This window comes from Salmo trutta, chromosome 36, assembly GCF_901001165.1.
Source record: "Salmo trutta chromosome 36, fSalTru1.1, whole genome shotgun sequence".
Lineage (NCBI taxonomy): Eukaryota > Metazoa > Chordata > Actinopteri > Salmoniformes > Salmonidae > Salmo > Salmo trutta.
Genome location: NC_042992.1, coordinates 13,202,086 through 13,221,047, shown reverse-complemented (window position 1 = coordinate 13,221,047; position 18,962 = coordinate 13,202,086). Strand labels below are relative to the sequence as shown.

The following is an 18,962-nucleotide window of genomic DNA, read 5'->3' as shown; positions in this document are numbered from 1 at the left end:
TTATTTGTTGCAATTTAAATTGGGTGGTCTGTCGGCAGCTGGGTTTTGGGACTGTAGCCAATAGGCTATTCTCTGTCGCCCTCTTGTGGGAGAAGTGCGGTCTTCTTTTGGTCATGACTTTGTTCCCATGTAGCCATTTTCAGTCTACATGGTTGTGCCAGCACAGTTCAGCCACAACACAGTGGTGTACATTGCGTTGTCTTGCACGAATCACAATCAACGTGTATCTCGTGTTGCAGTTGTGTTAATCTATATACTGTATGCTCTATAGGACCGCGTGCAATGCCAGGGTTGTGGGTTCGATTCCCACAGGGGACCAGTACGAAAATGTCAGCCTCGTTTTATAGACTAGAAGAAACATAGCAATAGAAAATCCGGGACACTCACATGAGTATGATGATGTTTCGATTGGTATGGTTACGTAACACAGAAGGTTACTTGAAGCAAGAAATGAAAGGAGGGTGGATAGGTGGGGTATAAGGCAAATGTCTAGCAACCCGAAGGTTGCGTGTTCGAATCTCATCACAGACAACTATGCAACTACTTACTACGTTGCAAATACTTAACATGTTAGTTATTAACCTAGCCTAGCTAATGTTAGCCACCTAGTTAACTTTAGTGATAGCCCCCTAGCTAAAGTTAGCCATAACGAATCATACGATTTTGAATTTGTAACATATCATACGAAATGGATGACTAATTAATACATACCATACAAAATGTAACATATCATACGAATTTGAGTGTCCCGGATTTTTGTTTACGGTGTTACGTTCACTTCTGAGTCCAGGAGAAAAAAGTTCGAAAATGTGTGCACTCTAATTCGCTCTGGGTAAGAGTGTCTGCTACATGATTAAAACGTTTATAATGTATACTATCTTATATTAGCTTAATCTCGAGTGTTCTTGTCTTCCTCTCCTGTTTGCTACCCACATCTGTTTGCTATCCCAATGAGGTAACATCCGCACCACATCACAGAAAGAATAGCCTCATCAATGACCCCTTCATATCGATATTGTGCATACCTATAATAATGATAAACTTTATAGCAACACAAATAAGAGTGATGTGATATTGTGCATACCTATAATAATGATAAACTTTATAGCAACACAAATAAGAGTGATGTGATATTGTGCATACCTATAATAATGATAAACTTTATAGCAACACAAATAAGAATGATGTGATATTGTGCATACCTATAATAATGATAAACTTTATAGCAACACAAATAAGAATGATGTGATATTGTGCTGTTCAGGAATGGCATCGGCACTGTCATGTAGGGGCTGATGGCTGGAATTGTTTGTTGTGAATTACTGTATATGCTTGACATTTTTGTATTGGACGTTTACGAAATTTAAGTTAATCCTTCCTATTTTGCCCGGCTAAAAAAATTATACAGAATAGAATAGAACATTTTAACGTGTAGTCTACAAAAATGGCCCAAAGAATGATAAAACACCAAGGCTTGATGACAAATGAGTACCAAGAAACAATAATGCGCGTGTGGTTGCTGTGTCCGTGTCAGTTTGCTTAGTTTCCTTCCATGAGTTTGCGTCGATTACAAGCGAATCCGTTACGGTTCACCTACCCGTTAAATGTGTGTTTTAGTGTTCCATTTAACCTTAGCGTCTCCAATTGAATACACTCGTCGATATGTTCAGTGGTAATGCAACCAGTCGAGTGGACATTAGAAAATGGCCTTGCTGCGGCTACCCTACACTACACAACATCTAGGGTATCTGAAATGCATGCAGATTGGACAGTTTAGGCTATTGCGCGTGTAATACAGCCTACGTAGCTAATTACATTTATGAGCAAATAAAACTGAAGCGTCGTGAAATTTTAATCACTCATCGATCAAGGTTCGGATCTGAATTTCAAATAGTTGGCCTTTTACGGTCTGGGAAGCATGCGCTCCCCTCGCCACTAGCACGCGCACAGATTGCCGAATCCTGACGCTTCTACCAGATGCGGACATTAGTCTTGTCGTTTTTTCTAGACTTTTACTTTTTCCCTCACTTCCTGGTTTGCCCCTTGTCCCCTGGGTGGGATAATTTCTTGTGAACTTTGTTTCTATTGGCCATTGATAAATCAGATGTTAGCTCTTAGACTCTCTCTCGCTAACAACCTCTGTAAAACCTCAATCACAAACCCTCCTGGCCTTTATAAAGCACAGAACCGATCCTCGCTCCTTCCGACATCCGGAGCGTGTTTGAACGCGCTCTCTCAAACTATCCCTGAAAGTCAAGACCCGGGCTCGGATAGAGGGCTCCTTCATACACCGCTTTACACATCTGGTCCTGAGTGCAGATTGTTCCTCGGCTCCTGCGGTGCCTGAAGGGGCCATATTACCTCTGTGAGTCTGCATCCTTCGGACAGACACGCAGACGTACCCATCACGCTGTTAGTGCCAGCGTGGGGCGTTGTGTAGCCTAAATATGGGCTATCGTCTTTTGGGGACTATAGGACCAAGAGGTCCACTGGACTATGGATAACCAGAGCCTACTCCCGTAAAACTGGTTGCAACTGGCCGTCGCGAGCGTGCCTGAGTGTCCAGTAATCCAAATGGAGTGAACTATTTTCTGCTAAGTAGACGGAATGAACAGTATCTTTTGTAAGGCTAAATGTTTTTAAAACTCTGTTGCTCTGCCTGCACCAGCTATAGCAGTCACATTAATGTCATAACAACCCACTGGTCACAGACTTCAGCTCAATGTCTACTTTTGATTTACATGTGGTTGAGTTGTTAAATAACGTGAATTCAACATGAAATCAACATAACGTTTCACCACGTCATTGGATTGAAGTTAGAAGGTGGGTGGAAAATGCCCTCATGTTGATGACTTTTTACACGTTGATTCAACGTTAACACATTGCTTTTTGGGAAGCAAACACCGTTTTTGTCCGGTTGAAATAGGCTAGTATTATAGCCATCGCTGCTTCTATTTTAGGTACAGGTGACCTCTAAGTTACACAACTAATCAGCAAGTCAACACCGATTAACATGATTTAAAACCAAATTGTGCTAAAATAATGTAGTCATATGTTTGTTATTGCCATTGCTTGTTTTGAGCCTACAGTTTTATTACTTCTGCTGTTATACTGATTTCTTCGTATCATATTTCGAACCTCATTTTAGATTGTCATTATGCGGTGCCTTATCTTTCTATTTTGAAAACTTGACAAGACTTATCTGAGTTGAAATAGAGTCCTATAGCCCAGTACATTGGCGTCCTCACTCCGAGGACATTACGTATGGAGGTGGGGAAGATCCCGAGAGAGGCCAAGGGAAATCATTTCATTTCAGCTAGGCATGCATATGTCCATGTAAAATACACTACAATTCCTAAACCAAGAAATCCTGTTTATTCCCCCTATTGTCAGACATTATTTAAAATATATATTCTAAATTCCCTTCTTCTCTTACTTTGATTTTCTTTCATTCTTCATCGAATGCGAGAAACTTCGTGTGTTTAGATTCCTTTCGAACGATATTCTGCTCCTCGTTTTCCTGTTCTTAAATTGACTTAAGTTATCCATATTGGCAACAAAAAAATATCATGACAATAAAATGGATATTATTGTTTCGCTGTAATGTCTGCTAGAGCTTAGGCTATTCATTTGGAACCACAGCAAAATGTTACGCACGTACATTGAACCAATTTAAACATCACATTTACTTAATTCAGGCATTATTTGTTGATCAAAACGTCCTTTATTCACGTTAAGTATTTACGGAATTTCAATTGAGGGGTAAATAATTGTCTAATAATACTATTGTACGGTAGCTTACTTTCTGTCATATTTAAAAACCAGACAGTAATTCATTTGAAGTGCCTCGTTTTTCAGAGCAGGTTGATCACGCTGTTCACACCAGTAGCCGGAACTAAGGAGGATAGTCATGCAAATATTGATTTTTCAAGGGTTGATTACTAAAATTCAAAGCTTTGTAACATGGTTTAACGAAATATTCAACTAAATGTAAGGTGCTAGACAATTGTTTGTGATATTTTTGGCTAGTTGCGTTGTTTTGTAGGCCTATTGTACGTGTTTTATTCCCAACCATAAGGATAATGTTTAATGTTGAATTTCTTTCTGTACTCTGTGTCAGTGGAGAGGTTGCATATTCACTATTCAGTGCGTTTCTTGTTGTATTGTTTGGGAAAGCGATGCGTTTGCCGCAACGGTCGTTAACCTCTGAACGACCCTGTTCAGAGGCCACGCCTCAAAGCCCGTCGCAGGCAGTGCCAGATTGTGTCCGGAGGATGGCGCGCAAGGACAATCCAAGAGACGCAACCCGGGCCCCGCGAGCGCCCTGCCCAGGCGCACTCCCAGGCGCGCGCCCCTAACATCCCACCCAGATTTCCTACTTGTGCACGAGTTTACCTCTGGAGGTCATCAAGCAGGATTTACGACTGGTCAACAAAAGCACGTGATTCTCAGCCGTAACCCATATTTGGGTGCCTACGTAAGAGAGAATCAAGTACACGTTCTACTCATTTCCCTAATTCATCATAAATTGTACAAGGGTGCTATAGAAGAAGCAAAAGCATCAAGAGCCACAAATCAAGCACACACGTTACTATTTTCTCCAAAAATAAAAACAACAAATACCTGCTAAACAACAGTATTTGAATAGTCAATCAATGAGCTCCTATTTTGTAAACTCATTCTGCGGTCGCTATCCCAATGGCGCCGACTTCCAGTTACATAATTATGGAGATCACAGCTCAGCAAACGACCAATACAGGGACTCAACGACCATGCATTCCAGTAGGCACGGTTATGGCTACAACGGGATGGACCTCACTGTCGGTCGCGGTAACGGGCACTTTGTGGCCAACGAGCGGGCACAGGGCTACTCCCCGAACCAGTCGGCGGCAACAACGTCTTCTGTCGAGCCATCCAGGTACACCCAGCCCGCGAGCGCCACTGGGACGGCGCCTCTCTCGCCTGCACCTGATCCGCTCCCGTGCTCCTCCTCTGTCACAAGCTCGTCTCCGGTCAGCGAGTCTCAACCTCAACACCGAGCCATAAAGAACTCCATAACTATCCCCTGCGCGACCCCGAGCTCGAGTTCGAACGGAGGCACGCTGTTGAACCAGGAGTGTGTGTCCAAAGCCTCCCCCCTCCTCGAGGAAGAGAAGCCCGCTGGAAGAGAGCAGACAACTTCCCAACATTTCACCGACGGTGCCCAGCCTCAGATCTACCCCTGGATGAGGAAACTGCACATAAGTCATGGTAAAATAGCTTTATATGTTGATTAGGTAGACGTTTATGTTTATGTTTTGTACTTGACGTGGAGATTACGTCCTATAGCCCTTTTAAGCTGTGCTTGTTGCCATTTTTGAAGGTAAAAAGTATTTCACCGAATCATTCTATAAGAGAGAAATAATCGGTATTTGATAGTAGTAATGGGTAAGTGGTGTTACGGCGAGATTTACGCCACCTGTTCACCTGCATATTTGTACCCAAAGCGTTGGAAAAATAATTCAACGTGGCATGAAAACAGAACATTTTCATGTTACCAAAATGCAGGAGGTGAACATTTTGTTTAAATATAGGATTTTCTTTTGCCATAATTTTGTATTATTCTAAATGTTTATGGTCTTTTTATAAGACAAACTTTTGGGAATTAAAAGGCACTTCCGCTACATTTTATGGTGTGGGAAAGGTGAATAGTGTGTCTATGTAGACTGAGTTGCATCGAAGTGTAAGAATAAAGTAAATTTTCTAGCATATAATAATCATTGCATAAAACGTTAGTAAACATTATTGATCAAGAAAAAAATAAATGTCCTTGCATTGTTGCCAGGGAAACCTGCATAAAACCTTAGTAAACATTCTTGTGTAGGTTGCTATTTTGATTATGGGCTCATTGTTGCGTCCTGTGTGTTACCACCAGACAGTCTCACTGGACCAGAGGGGAAGAGGGCGAGGACAGCATACACGCGCTACCAGACCCTGGAGCTCGAGAAAGAGTTCCATTTCAACCGGTATCTGACCCGCAGACGGAGGATCGAGATAGCGCACGCGCTCTGCCTATCAGAACGCCAGATCAAAATCTGGTTCCAGAACAGAAGGATGAAGTGGAAAAAGGACAACAAACTGAAAAGCATGAGCATGGCAGCGGCAGGGGGTGTAGGCTACCACCGTCCCTGATATTTGGTTCCCCGACGAGCTCTAATAAAATAATACAAAGCTTGGGAGAACTTCCATTCATTTTTACATTGGGAAAGACTTTCCGGTGGCTGTTTTGGGACAGTGAACATGCAGTTGTCCATACTCCGGCCTTTTCAAAAACACTTTCCTCTATAGTTATATTTATTTTGACCATGATAATGCTTGTGTGAGAAAAAAAATAAACATTCTGTACATTGTTTGTCTTAGAGGACAAACCAATGGAAAATACATGTTTGTTATCTTATTTCTTGTTCAAAATAGAAGAAACTCGAAGTTACCGCAAAAAAAGTCCATTAACTATCCAATAAAAGTTGTGTAGCCTATTGCACTTGTAAAACAATATAGAAACTCGAACAATTAATGAGTTGATAAAAAATGGTGTTGCTTTTGTGTATAGCCTTTGTTTTATATGTAAGTATGTATTTATTTGTTCAATGTATTGTACCAAACTTAGATAACTTGTTCTTATTGTAGACAGACTTATAACCCTTACGCGGTTGTTGTGCTTTGTGAACACGTAACGGGACCGCAGTCTGACCCATTGCGTGTAGCTGTGCCTTTGTATCCTTCTTTTACACGAGCTACTGTACATCTGTTCACCTGGCGCAGCTTCTTACAATGTGTGTTTCTGTCTTGTACGTTCCCCTCTATTTTGGATGTGAAGGGTTCCATAGTGGATCCCATTGCCTAAGGGTATAGCTTCATCGTGCTATACGCTTTTTGTAAATGTTTTTAAAGAATGACTGGAAATGGAAAATAATATTATAGTGATGATGATGATGATTATAATAAACTTTCTACTGGAACGACAGAGACTGTTAATTATTTGTTATTTCGATTCTTTATATTACTTCTTCATGTGCCTCACGGTAAAACGAAAGTGGGTATGTTTTTGTAAGTTTTTAGTTGTTGAATGTAAAGTTTTTAGGCCTGCTGTAACTCGTTTTTTTCTAGGTCAATACTATAGGCCTTTCACTCCATTGATTGCAATTAAAACTTTAAAAGTTCATATTTTCTAGCTAGTTTCAAGGTCGAGAAAATCAACAGGTAGCAAAATCTATATCTGCACACTTTACTCACCTTTGTGCGTAGTAATAAAGCGGGTCCTTGCCAGTGACCGGCTCGAGGGGCTCTGCGTCCCATGTGCTCGAGCTTACTGCTATCAGAGAATCAGTTCACTTTTCGAAACGTAAACTTTATTAGGCCGGTTCCGGCTCCCTGACATTTGGGTGCCAAATGAATGGGGGTTTTGTCTATGAATTAGATCGTAAAAATCATCCGGAGCGCGGCCAGATAGGCTCACTGGCCATAAACGGTCACGTGGTGGCCATTAAAGTAAGTTTTATGGTTTTGGGGAGTTGACAGTATATTGCACATAACATATAATCGCACTGACGCGAGGCTTCGTCTGACTCTCTCCTTGCAGGCTGTAAGTGTTCCTTGACCGTTACACCCACTCCTTGCTCACCAGAACACCTCGCGATGGACCCTGCACGCCGGACACACACGAGAAGACAGCTCCGGTCTCGAAGTAAGTTTCTGCCTCTATTGCCCTTGAGTAGCCTGTAGCCTTCCGTTCCCTTGGCTCTGAACAGCCACCCTGTTTGAAACAGAATTATGATTGTATTCGGACGCGCTATCTGTCCATATTAGCCCATTACGCTAATTTGTCAGTGGTGCTGAGCTGAATCCTGGTATCGCTCGGCAGATGTTGGCCAGGGTTGGTTCAGGCTCATGGATATTTAATTGCTTCCTTCCTAGTGTAACTAGTTTCCCTCCATCTGTGGTGTAACTCATAATACATTTTTGCATGTGGGATAATTATGCTTCTGTCCATTCCATTCCTTTTTAATTCGTGGTTTTTCACTTCCTGTATTACACACGGGGCTTCTTTGGACTCTTCATAGCCGTTAATGTGCTGGACAAGCCAAGAAGCTATTTGAGCTGTTTTATGGTGTTTCCAATGTCATTGCTAAACTGGAGTATGTTTGTGTACAGTACTCAACTATCATACAACAACTTTTGGGGTAAATTTAGCTTTTCAATCGATGTAATTGTTAAGTTAGGCACAACTTGTACACTTTGTTTGAAGCTCTGTGTCTTTGGTCAGGTTTCCTCATGTGCTCAAAACTTGTTCAAATGGTTTAAGACAGCCAAACACACTGTAGAGTAAACACAATAGAGGACAAAACACAGCAGGGCCACACTTGGAAAGGAATTCCGTTTTGCGTCAGCCATGTGTGTCTTTGGGTTGTAAAGTTCAGTTGGAGAGTGTCACTCTTGCTTCATGGTGACCTCATGGCCCAGCTTGGGCGCGTGCTTCCGGGCCGACATGAACACTCAGATACCAGTATCTCCAATAAAGCTTTGAATTGTATGTAAAAATGCGTCACAAGCGTTGGTCTGACTATGTGACGCATTTGCCCAATCACAATAGTTTCCTTTAGATTGGGTATCTTTTCGTTTTCTAGAAAAATGTCTCTGCATCATAATTTTTTATTACCTTTTCGTTTTGATATACTGTAGATTTTGTTTAGGCCTACTTGTGGCGAGTCTTGGTTGTATTTTACTTTGTGATAAGGTGTGTGCTGATTAGTGGCTAGTATGGGCTTGGTCTATTTGTTGTGTATAACAGGGCTTTGGTGTGTTCGAAATTCTGGATTTCTGACTCAATTTCCATTGTTGTGTGTTGCTCTTATGTATGTGCACAGATTGCAATTACGCCCAATTAGACTGAAACTGGTGCTTACAGGCACCTCATAACTTTCCCCGTCAGTGGTGTGAATTCAATTTGAATCTATTTCACATCAGAAAACGAATTGAAATGAAAAGGGTTTATATAGAAACTAAACCCTCAAAGTATAATATGTCAGTACATAGATGGAATTGAAACTGTAAATCATCTGAAGAGTTGAGGTGGGTAAATCCCCGCTCCCCCTTCCCCTAACAGTCGACATAGAAGACTCCATCGTGTAAACAAATAGCCAATGCAATGACATTTGACTTCATTTCCATTACAGTTATATGGTGTAGAAAATGAAAAAGAAACCGTTATTCTATGCCAATATCATTCTGACGTCTGGGGCGAAAATTACACCGTTGTTACACAATACAAAAATCCAAATCGGGGTCCTAGGCAGACAATGCCAGGCAGAAAAAAACGAACCGTCCCCCGTGCGCGGTTCACCGCGAGGTCAGCCATAGCAGCAAGATAAATCTGCATCCTCCCGCCACCAGCCACCAGCAGAGCTCGCTTTAGGCCAAGTTCAGTGTCACCTGCAGCCAGCTCCTGAGAGGAGGGGAAACACACACAAATACAATAGTATGATAGGACGCACACAATATTTGACCGAGTTGCTTGCCTTATTACACATTGCAGTGAAGTAATATCATTTGCATATTGCATTAGTTTATTTGGAGAGCCTTTGGGGAATTTTAGCAAAAACACTAGGCCTATGTGAGGCAAGGAGAGGAAGAGACTCACACAGAAGTATGAAGGACATTCATCCCTGAGCGGTTTGCTTGTATTAGTGATGTTGTACAGAGAGCGGTGCATTGTAACCAACACCCACAGTGAGACAATACAGAGATACAACTACAGTTATTATATTATAGGCCTGCCTGTTATATCACTAATTATGATTGTCGTTAGAATATTTACAGTAATGAAAACAGAAATGGATATATTGCAAATCAAGGTTTGTACCCAAGCAGCCAGACACCACGCCCGGGCAGCACAGCCTCACAGGGGTGGGACTGATGATCTCGATATAGCGGGGAAGAGGAGGAACGTTTGGGGTCAAAAGTTTACCCGCTGAACAAGTCTCCCGTCATCTGTTCAGCAGGGGCCTGATGCCAGCGTTATAATAGCGATCTTGACTCTCCACACAAAAGATAGAATAGCTTTGAATTACATATGTTTGACGGTGCACTCCAGGTGAACCCTGAAAGCGGGGCGACCCCGAGTTAGGGACCGAGGGGAGTGGACCCCCGCCCGTCCCCAGACCCAAGATTGAGTGGCGGCATTTTATTAGGGCGGTTGATTGGTGAATTTCCTTTGAATAAATTGCTTTGGATATGAGGGAAACATTAGCATTTTGAGGATTGATACTCTTACCCCGGTCACAGGGTGATGGGTAGGCTATGCCCACAGCCCCCCAAATGGATCCCCCGGACCCCTTTAAAACATGTAGTCTTTCTCTCCTTCTGCTGAGGAGAAAGTCCTGCCTTACAAAAAATGATCCAGAAGGGGATTTTGGTTAAAAAGAAGGAATATGTTTATTTTATAATGAAAACAGTCAATTGTTATTATTAAGAACAAAATATAATTCGAACTTAATTGGGTTTTGAAAACGCATTAGTATATAAACTATATAGCCTCTAATGGCGGATGGATCTGCATAACAGGATCGAATAGGCGTTATCCTTTCCCGTAAAGTTGTGAAAATGTGAGATCAAGCCTTATCTTATTAAAGTGTGTAACCCAACATGTTTCATGGAGATCATTTAAAAAATATATGCACCTCTATTGTAATAGATACCATTTGGTTTAAACACACTGCTAAATGTAACACAGGCCTTCTCTCTTAAAACCTCACATAAAAACGGTGCACCTTAGCCGTGTTAGCAACAATGTATTCTCGAACTGGTCATTCATATTTCGTTTTGATAAACAAACAAGTGGCATATTATACAATAGCCTAACTATTGGTAATTCAGTGTCTTCGTTTATTGCAATAGAGTCAAGAGCCAAAGGACTAATATGATAATTGGAGGTGTCTTTATCATAAAGAAATAAAGAAATAGCCATTAGCCACTCAATGTTTGTGGCTCCCACAAGTGATCTTTATGTTATAGGAGATAACGCATTGGGTTATGGCACCGTTCTAACATCTGTTTATGGAAGAAGATATAGTATATGTCGTGTCATATAAGTTTAGAAGAAACGGGTTGGGCAAAATAGTACGCTATGATAACACAGACCAGAGAGAGAATAATCAGACCTATTAAGGCCGTGTTGTTCAACACTTGTGTATATCTACAATCTACATAAAACACTCACTTGATGCAGTTACATTTGCTTAGATTTTTGTCCCATTTTTAACAAGACAACTTCAACAAAATGTTTAATGTAATCATACTATTTCACCCAGCCATCTTCCTCTAAACGCGTGTTAAATGTGCGAGGAGATCTGTGGGTGGCATTCATGTTTAGGCCCAAATATACATATAGCTTCCTTCCTACACACCACTCCCAATATATTCTTTATTTCAATATGTTGTTATCAACATCCTTACCCTTACCTTTACCACCGAGGGAACATTTTCCTCTGCAGCCTGGTCCTCCTAACAAACAAGGGATCTAGCAACCATGTGTGATTAGTCACTATCGTCAGAGCACTTTTCTTATTATCTCAATTTACAGTACAGTGTCAGTATGATATATGTTATCTACGGGAAGGACCGAAAGAGTGGTAATCTACTTCTTTCAATCACAGTACCTTTCTAAATCAATAAATAGTAGGCCTAATTATTTCTTATTCACAACTAGACTGTTTTGCTAATTAACATGGATGTCTTGGAGGATTTTGATTTGGAATAATTGTTACAGAAACATTTCAATAGCCAAAATCACGTTGATACCATGCAGGCCCACATTTCTTATTCGCTTCTAAAAATGTTTAATCGTAAACATCCATTCGTGAACGTCAGTATTTCCACCCTAAAAGGTAAAACACCGAATGCGGTTGTTTGAACAGCATATTTCAGTCGTTTCAATTGTTTATCAGATCATAACGTTTGCCACTCACACACAGTCGTGTTTATATTTCGCCTGTTTCAAAACTCTAAAATAAAACAGCATCTCGAAAGAACTATTTTCTCAACTGAAGGGAATGAAGGGAATTGAACATCATAAATCAGGATTTTAACAGTTCATGAGTTTTCTCATGCAAAAAGACTTGTTTATAACGCATTCCAAATTGAACGTTTCCAAAACTGTGTATAACACACACACACACACACACACACACACACACACACACACACACACACACACACACACACACACACACACACACACACACACACACACACACACACACACACACACACACACACACACACACAAGCTATACTATAGCAACAAGTAAATTGTAAATGGCTGTAAAGCATTACGGACTCTTTAAACTGTCGCTCATTCAAAGGTACTATGGCTAGCGAGTGGATAATAGCCAATCCTGCTCATATTTATATAACACCTATATAACACACTAGAGTACATTTAGATATCAAGTCAAGTATTCTTACCGTGGACATTATGCTGACAGATAGACCCTCAGGTGGTCTTGGCTACATGCGTTCTGCAGGCCAGATCCTCAACAACAAAAAAGATTCCCCTTGTCATTCACGATGAGTTACAGGTGTAAAATACACTCAATTGTAATATAACAGCTAACAACTTTGGCTATTTAGATGCGTAAAAGGCCATATAGGCCTATATCTGATTAAAATGAAAATCCCATAGCGATGGCTTACACATACAAAGCTCCGAGGAGGACCTTGTTTGAACAGGAAAAACATGAGCCTAGGTGAGAAACATTAAGAGAAGCCTAACAGTATGAAACAAATTCAACACATATACATGTTTATACTATTCTAAAGAAAACCTTGACCAGGAGACACCGACACTTCAGTTTAGTAGGCTAACATTACCTACAGGAGTGGCACAGTCGACGCAAGGCTTTTTCAGATGGACCTACGCTTTATCGTGGGTTTGTACTGGGGTTTTTTTAAATTATTTTTGGGGCGCTGTTAGGTGCTGACCGGTGCTAAGTGCTCCGTAATCTACCCAGAGTCGAGTAGACCCTGGACAACCGAAGTCCAAGTCCGGGGTGAGCTTCAGGTCACTGCGTCTAACAAATATGAAAATGTCGCCTCGTTGGGGAAGGGCACGCCTTGTTGTTTAACAAAGACTGTCAATGGGCAAGATTAATCAGAAACAACATAGAAACGGTGTCACTTTGGGGTCAGAGAGAAGTTATCGCTGTTTAGGGGGCGAACAGAAAGGGGGAGAGAAAAAAATAAAAAATAAAGCCTTCAATATTTCCGAATTTTTGCATCCCCTTGCCACCGCACACCGGGCCTTCTTCACATAGACGGTCGCAGACACCTTCCGTAGTGTTGCTCGTGCGGTTGAGCTCCTCAAGGTTTTCACCTCTGATTTGTTTTAGTGAGCTAGAGGGCGAACAGGTCGTGGTGATGGCAGTTGACGAGATACTGATGGCACAGAAGAAATACGGTCAGGGATGCTTTTATTATAAACTGTATATAATTGCACTTTTGTCATAGTGAAATGAATGGAGAAGTGTGTTTGGTTAATTTTAGCCTACATGGTCATGATATTTTCAGGTGATATCTTAAATATAGTTATTTTAGTTGTAGTAGTTTTTTTTCTTCAATTGTTGTAGTGGTTTAACGTATTATTAGTAGGCATACACTAAATGTATTATTATTATTATTGTTATTATTATTATTATTGTTATTATTATTATGCCCTTAGTTTTGTTGCTGTTGTAATCATTATCTGGTGTCCAACTCAATAGTTTAAAACGCTGCACAAATGATGGGTGTTTTATGTTGGATGTTGGAGGAAAGTGAACAGCGTAATGTATGTGTAGTAAAGGTACTATATCATACCACAGGTTAGTTACAGTCAATCACAGTCATTTGCTTCACAACATGACTCGTATTAGGCCTCTCCTCGTGGTTACTAAAACTTTTGTAGTAGAATATGAGTCTGTAGATGTGCATGTTGAACTCTTACTTTTCTTTTGAGTTGCTACAAATTTCAACACAAATGTTCATTTCTCATCAACTAACACTACTCATGTATAGATTAAGTTACTCTAGATAAGAGCATCTTCTAAATTACTCAAATGAAATGAAATGAAAATGAGAACCTTTGGCCATGTCAAAATCACTTGTTTTATTTGGGCCTGCTATTCAGTTGCCATCTTGTATCATCATATGAGAAGCCAAATGTAAACTATTTTATGCTATCCTTCTCAAACATTTCTTAAATTAAAATGCTGAGTTTTCATTGGTTTAAATGACTGAATATGAACATCAGAGGTGCGTAACGGCGCACATGCAATGTTTTATACCTTGCTTTGTTATATTGTCGTTCAAATCAAGTGAGATACAGATTTACAGATTTACATTTTATTCACGGAATTACCAACTCAGAATTGACTAGAAAGGAAAGCATTTTGGACAGGAATGGACTGGAAATGAGCTCCAATGTCATATTTGACAGAAAAGAGAGCAGTTACAGTTTGCTTATTTCCAAAGAGCCCATCCTTTTCCTGTGCAACAGTAAGAGATACCCAACATCACCATCATCATCTCCTCAAGGCCGTGGTTTAATGTGGTTTACTGCTAAATAAAGGCTTTATTTATTCTAGTTTAGTTTAGGCTATGTGATAAACAAGTGTCTTGATAGTTTTTTTTCTTTATCTATTTCGATTTAATAAGGAAAACACAACGTAGGCTAGTCGGAGCAATTTTCGTTGTGCCAATGCCAGGCTTTCCATTGGTTCCTGTTTACATGATGCCCACAGGAGACGTGGTGATTGGTGGCGGTTTACACGTGACCAGACAACTTTGTACATTTGACAGAGAGTAGGAGGGTTTGGTGGAGATCAGAAAAACGACAGCACGATAAAAATTAGTATTGTTGCACTTCACAAATTAATGATCATGAGTTCGTATTTGATAAACTCGAACTATATCGAACCTTCCTTTCCTCCATGCGACGAATATCAACAGAACGGATACATCCCCGCCCCTACTGAGTACTACGAACGGCCAAAAGATTCGGGCTTTCCCCATCATGACGAGGCGTCGTATCCGAGGTCAAACTACACAGAACCGAGCTACGACTACGGTAATGTCCCCAGTAATGGACTCGACGATTTTACCGACAGGCATCAGGCACAACCTCAGCCCATTGCCCAGAACCATGGCCCTCGCCTCAACCCAGTCCCAGACAGCGGTGTGGTGGAGGACGTCAGCAAAGACTGCAGCCTCGCTACTGAGTCTTATCCCGGTGCACAGAAGGGCAAGGAACCGCCGGTGGTCTACCCCTGGATGAAGAAGGTCCATGTTGGTGAGTTATCGCCACGTTTAAATACCGGAACCACTGAGCAAGCCACCACTGGAACGTATGCACGCCCATTGAGGCAGCACTAGTAGCACCCCTTACAATGGCAATTTACGACCATCGAGCAGCAGGGTCGGTAATTAAGAACCCCTCGTAAATTTTATTGCCTGCCGGGGCCATGAGGTCTTTGTTGCTTTTTAAACCAAACTACCTCCATGGCTGGACCCCAGCCAAAATGTAATATCCAGCCCCGCTGATTTTGTTAATCATTTTCTAAGGCTTGATTTGTCCCTGGATGCGAGCGCTTGTACACATGGCGTCTCCAAATTAAGGTACTTCTACGCAACAGAAAATCGAGGGGAAACCCCCACAAAACATCGTAGGCTTTATTCCCCCATTAGACTACCAACAAACCTTTATGGAGAATAACATTTGTAATGTGCCTAGTGGAGATAACACCTGCTTGATTGTATGTGTGTGTGCTTGCTTTCTCCAGTCAATGCTAGTTACAGTGGAGGAGTGCCCAAGAGGTCCCGCACTGCCTATACCCGCCAGCAGGCTCTCGAGCTGGAGAAAGAATTCCACTTCAACCGCTACCTGACCCGGCGCAGGCGCGTGGAGATCGCGCACACTATGTGCCTTTCCGAACGTCAGGTGAAGATCTGGTTCCAGAACAGAAGGATGAAGTGGAAGAAAGATCATAAGCTTCCGAACACCAAGATCCGCTCTGCGAGCTCATCCTCGGGAGCCCAGCAGCAGCAGCAAATCAAAACTGCCACGCACCAGCAGCTCGTTCCCACGCCTTGCGCCGCGACCCTATAGTGATGGAAGCCTCGCGCCAAACCAACAGACTGAGAATGGCAAACAGAACACAGAAACGGAATTTTGTGGACCGATTCTCGAGTATGTCCCCCATGGTATTACCCCCTTCCTTGGCTTTTGGGCCTGTCACCTCATTTCAATACCATTTCCCCTCTCAACCTCAACCTCAACCTCCTCTCTCCGTTTTTTCGCTCTCTCCTAATTTTTTTTGCTCGAAATCCGTCACTTGCTGCCCAAGATGGCAACTGAAATGTATTTGTTTATTAAGACAGAAGGATAACTCACACTCGAATGTATCACAGGATTTTGGATTATATGTATCATTGCATAGAATGAAAATAAAAGAGAATGAGACCAGAGATAAGTGAGGCCTCATTTTTATTTTTGTTCTATGCAATAATTTTGTTTATTCTCATGGAACTATATACTTGAAAGGAAGACGATGTTTTAGGAAAGCTCGGGGTGCCCGTCTGAGACCTCTCAGCAGGTTTAGAATGAGACAGGGTCAGAGTTAGGGTTTAGCTCGTGATGTGTGAGTGAGTTGGTTTACTGTTGAATGTATTATTAAGTCGTGTAATGTCCAGGTGACTTTCACCCCTAATGAGTCTATAGACAAATCATAGCAAAGGCACAATACTGAATCCATTTTGTAGGCTAAAAAAAGGCAACCTCGTTTGTTTGTTTGTTCGTGTAGCAGTGTAGACTAGTTTGTCCGTATTTTGTGGTGTGATCTGAACTGTGAAGATTTGTATATGTTGTTTGATTAATGGACGGTGTAATAATGTGTTGTAATTTAGGCCCGTGCAAGAAACTGTTCCCGTGAAATAAATATGTACTTAAATGATATGGCTGGTTTGGATATGATATTGTAGGATATTTCTGAGTAATATGCATTGAAATAGATGAAATCAATAAATGCCATGGTAACAATACCATAGCCTATATGTCAGAGGCGGAACAAAGGGCATGGATATATGATTTAACAAGGCTTGCAAACCCGATGCGCATCATGCTTGTTTTTCTAAAATGTATGACATAACAATACTTTCCTTTATGTCTTTAATGACGAAACACTATTCCCAAACAGGGAGTAAACCTTTGAATTAGCTATCCAGTGCTTCGAACTTAATTATGGATGTCTATGCACGAAGAAAAATGATCTTTATACATTCAAAAATATTATCTTAAAAAGTTTGTTTCTTACCTTATTTTGACAGAATAACTTTCAACTCGTTCGGTATGCTGTTATCAGGCTTGGTCCAAAAAAGCAACTGGACAGAGAACTGGGCGTTGAATGTTGCTTTGTTTGTCCACTTTCTATTTTTTTTCTGGACCAAACAACTCAAACAAGTGATATTCTTATAGGCAACTCCCAAAACGTCTGTAAATACATACAAAAGGCCACTAGGTGCATTCATACAGCCCCAAGGTATTCAGGTTCGCAGCCAAAGACGCAAAATCATCCAGAAACATCGTTGTGGGCACCCACATACATCTTTCTCAGTGGACTTTCCAGAGTGCAGTAAATCTGCTATTAAACTAAGGCTAAGCAGTTTAATTTACGAGCCATGTATATCTGTTACATTATTACATACACAGTTTTAAAATGTTTTATTTAACTAGGCAAGTCAGTTAAGAACACATTGTTATTAACAATGACAGGCTACCGGAGAACAGTGGGTTAACTCCCTTGTTCAGGGGCAGAACGACAGATTTTTACCTTGACAGCTCGGGGATTCGATGCAGCAACTTTTCCGTTACTGGTCCAACGCTTTAACCACTAGGCAACCTGCCTCCCCCAGTTAACACTTAATAAACGGAAAACTGTGTGCATATTTGTTGATAATCTGTAAATTAGCAGTATATGACAGCCTTACAACAGTATGAGAGTATTGCGAATAGGATACTACCATACTAATACATTTTCCCCCAATGTATTATGTAGCCCCATAGAGGCCTGTTCTATCAAAGTATTTGTCCACCCACGTATCTGCCTGCTACTGTTTTCATTTGTAATGATAAGGATAACGTGCATCTTCCCCTCAATCCTTAGTGTACCAGCGTGTGAGTGTTGGTCACTACCTGCTACACTCAAACAATCGGAGGGTTTAACTAGAGGACACGGCCGTCTCTGGCCAATCATCGACTCCGAGCACTCCGCGTGACCCCTGACCTTACGACACACACAATGTCCAGACCTCCGTGGCTTTTTCTTTTGTTTTGCGGAAACAAAATGACGTGTAGGTGTGCAACCGTGCTGCTAATTTACTCAAAGTCGTCTAAGCTGCTATTCGTCACACAAACACGTCTGTCAGATCGTGTGTGCAAAAGGAAGGATTGAGATAGACCACGCTTAGACCTATTAGAGAGAGCAACATATTCCATTTACGGTAGCCATAATATCAAGGACCTAGTTGACCCTTCCAAAGGATCTACATTATTCTAGTAAATTAAAGCTAGTCTGTTATAATTATGGGACCTCTAACAGTGATTTGCGAGTGGGATATGTGAACGAAATGAATAACCAGTTATTCAAGGCCGTAATATTGTTTTCCATCAGAAGTACGTTTAATCTAGGGATTCGACTTTACAAGCATCCATGGTCCATCCTTGATACACAGAAGCCATGACTATGTGGCATTATATAATGTAGGCTTGAGTGGAATGTTATAACATGTACAATTAGTGTGTTCTTATCAAATGGCATTGGGCACAGCCGGAAAGGAATACATGATAGGGCTACATCTTCGTACATCTACATCTCCCTCTGAGCTTTAAGTGGATA

General features: G+C 41.3%; 3 protein-coding genes and 1 long non-coding RNA gene across 6 annotated transcripts in view; 3 read left to right on the top strand and 1 right to left on the bottom strand.

Moving 5' to 3' along the window:
• LOC115175443 (homeobox protein Hox-A3a-like) overlaps positions 1–18,962 on the top strand; it is a 35,870-nt gene that overhangs the window by 940 nt on the left and 15,968 nt on the right. The window contains exon 2 of one of the 2 annotated variants that reach the window (XM_029734671.1): positions 7,619–7,723. The gene's annotated coding sequence lies outside the window, so the exon portion shown is untranslated. Of the gene's footprint in view, positions 1–7,618; positions 7,724–12,917; positions 13,493–18,962 lie in introns of those variants that run through there. The other variant, XM_029734672.1, reaches the window with a different exon arrangement.
• On the top strand, positions 874–7,014 carry hoxa5a (homeobox A5a). Its single transcript, XM_029734680.1, has 2 exons — positions 874–5,250; positions 5,915–7,014. The coding sequence occupies exons 1-2, from the start codon at positions 4,656–4,658 to the stop codon at positions 6,169–6,171; spliced, it is 852 nt and encodes a 283-aa protein (XP_029590540.1). The 5' UTR covers positions 874–4,655; the 3' UTR covers positions 6,172–7,014.
• On the bottom strand, positions 8,931–17,550 carry LOC115175450 (uncharacterized). 2 transcript variants are annotated; one of them, XR_003872039.1, is made up of 4 exons: positions 17,382–17,550; positions 12,502–12,568; positions 11,497–11,554; positions 8,931–9,481 (listed from the first exon to the last, which is right to left on the bottom strand). It is a non-coding gene; the product is annotated as an uncharacterized LOC115175450 (long non-coding RNA). The 2 variants fall into 2 exon arrangements; XR_003872040.1 differs by lacking the exon at positions 11,497–11,554.
• On the top strand, positions 13,650–17,023 carry hoxa4a (homeobox A4a). The gene is made up of 2 exons (XM_029734681.1): positions 13,650–15,361; positions 15,852–17,023. Exons 1-2 carry the CDS (start codon positions 14,947–14,949, stop codon positions 16,175–16,177), a joined length of 741 nt encoding a protein of 246 aa, XP_029590541.1. The 5' UTR covers positions 13,650–14,946; the 3' UTR covers positions 16,178–17,023.

What these genes read in the sequence shown, in the direction of transcription:
- hoxa5a (XM_029734680.1), top strand. Translation starts at nt 4,656, where the DNA reads ATGAGCTCCTATTTTGTAAACTCATTCTGCGGTCGCTATCCCAATGGC. An exon ending in GAAACTGCACATAAGTCATG is followed by an intron (nt 5,251 to 5,914) that starts GTAAAATAGCTT and finishes TGTTACCACCAG; the next exon opens with ACAGTCTCACTGGACCAGAG.
- hoxa4a (XM_029734681.1), top strand. Translation starts at nt 14,947, where the DNA reads ATGATCATGAGTTCGTATTTGATAAACTCGAACTATATCGAACCTTCC. An exon ending in GATGAAGAAGGTCCATGTTG is followed by an intron (nt 15,362 to 15,851) that starts GTGAGTTATCGC and finishes TGCTTTCTCCAG; the next exon opens with TCAATGCTAGTTACAGTGGA.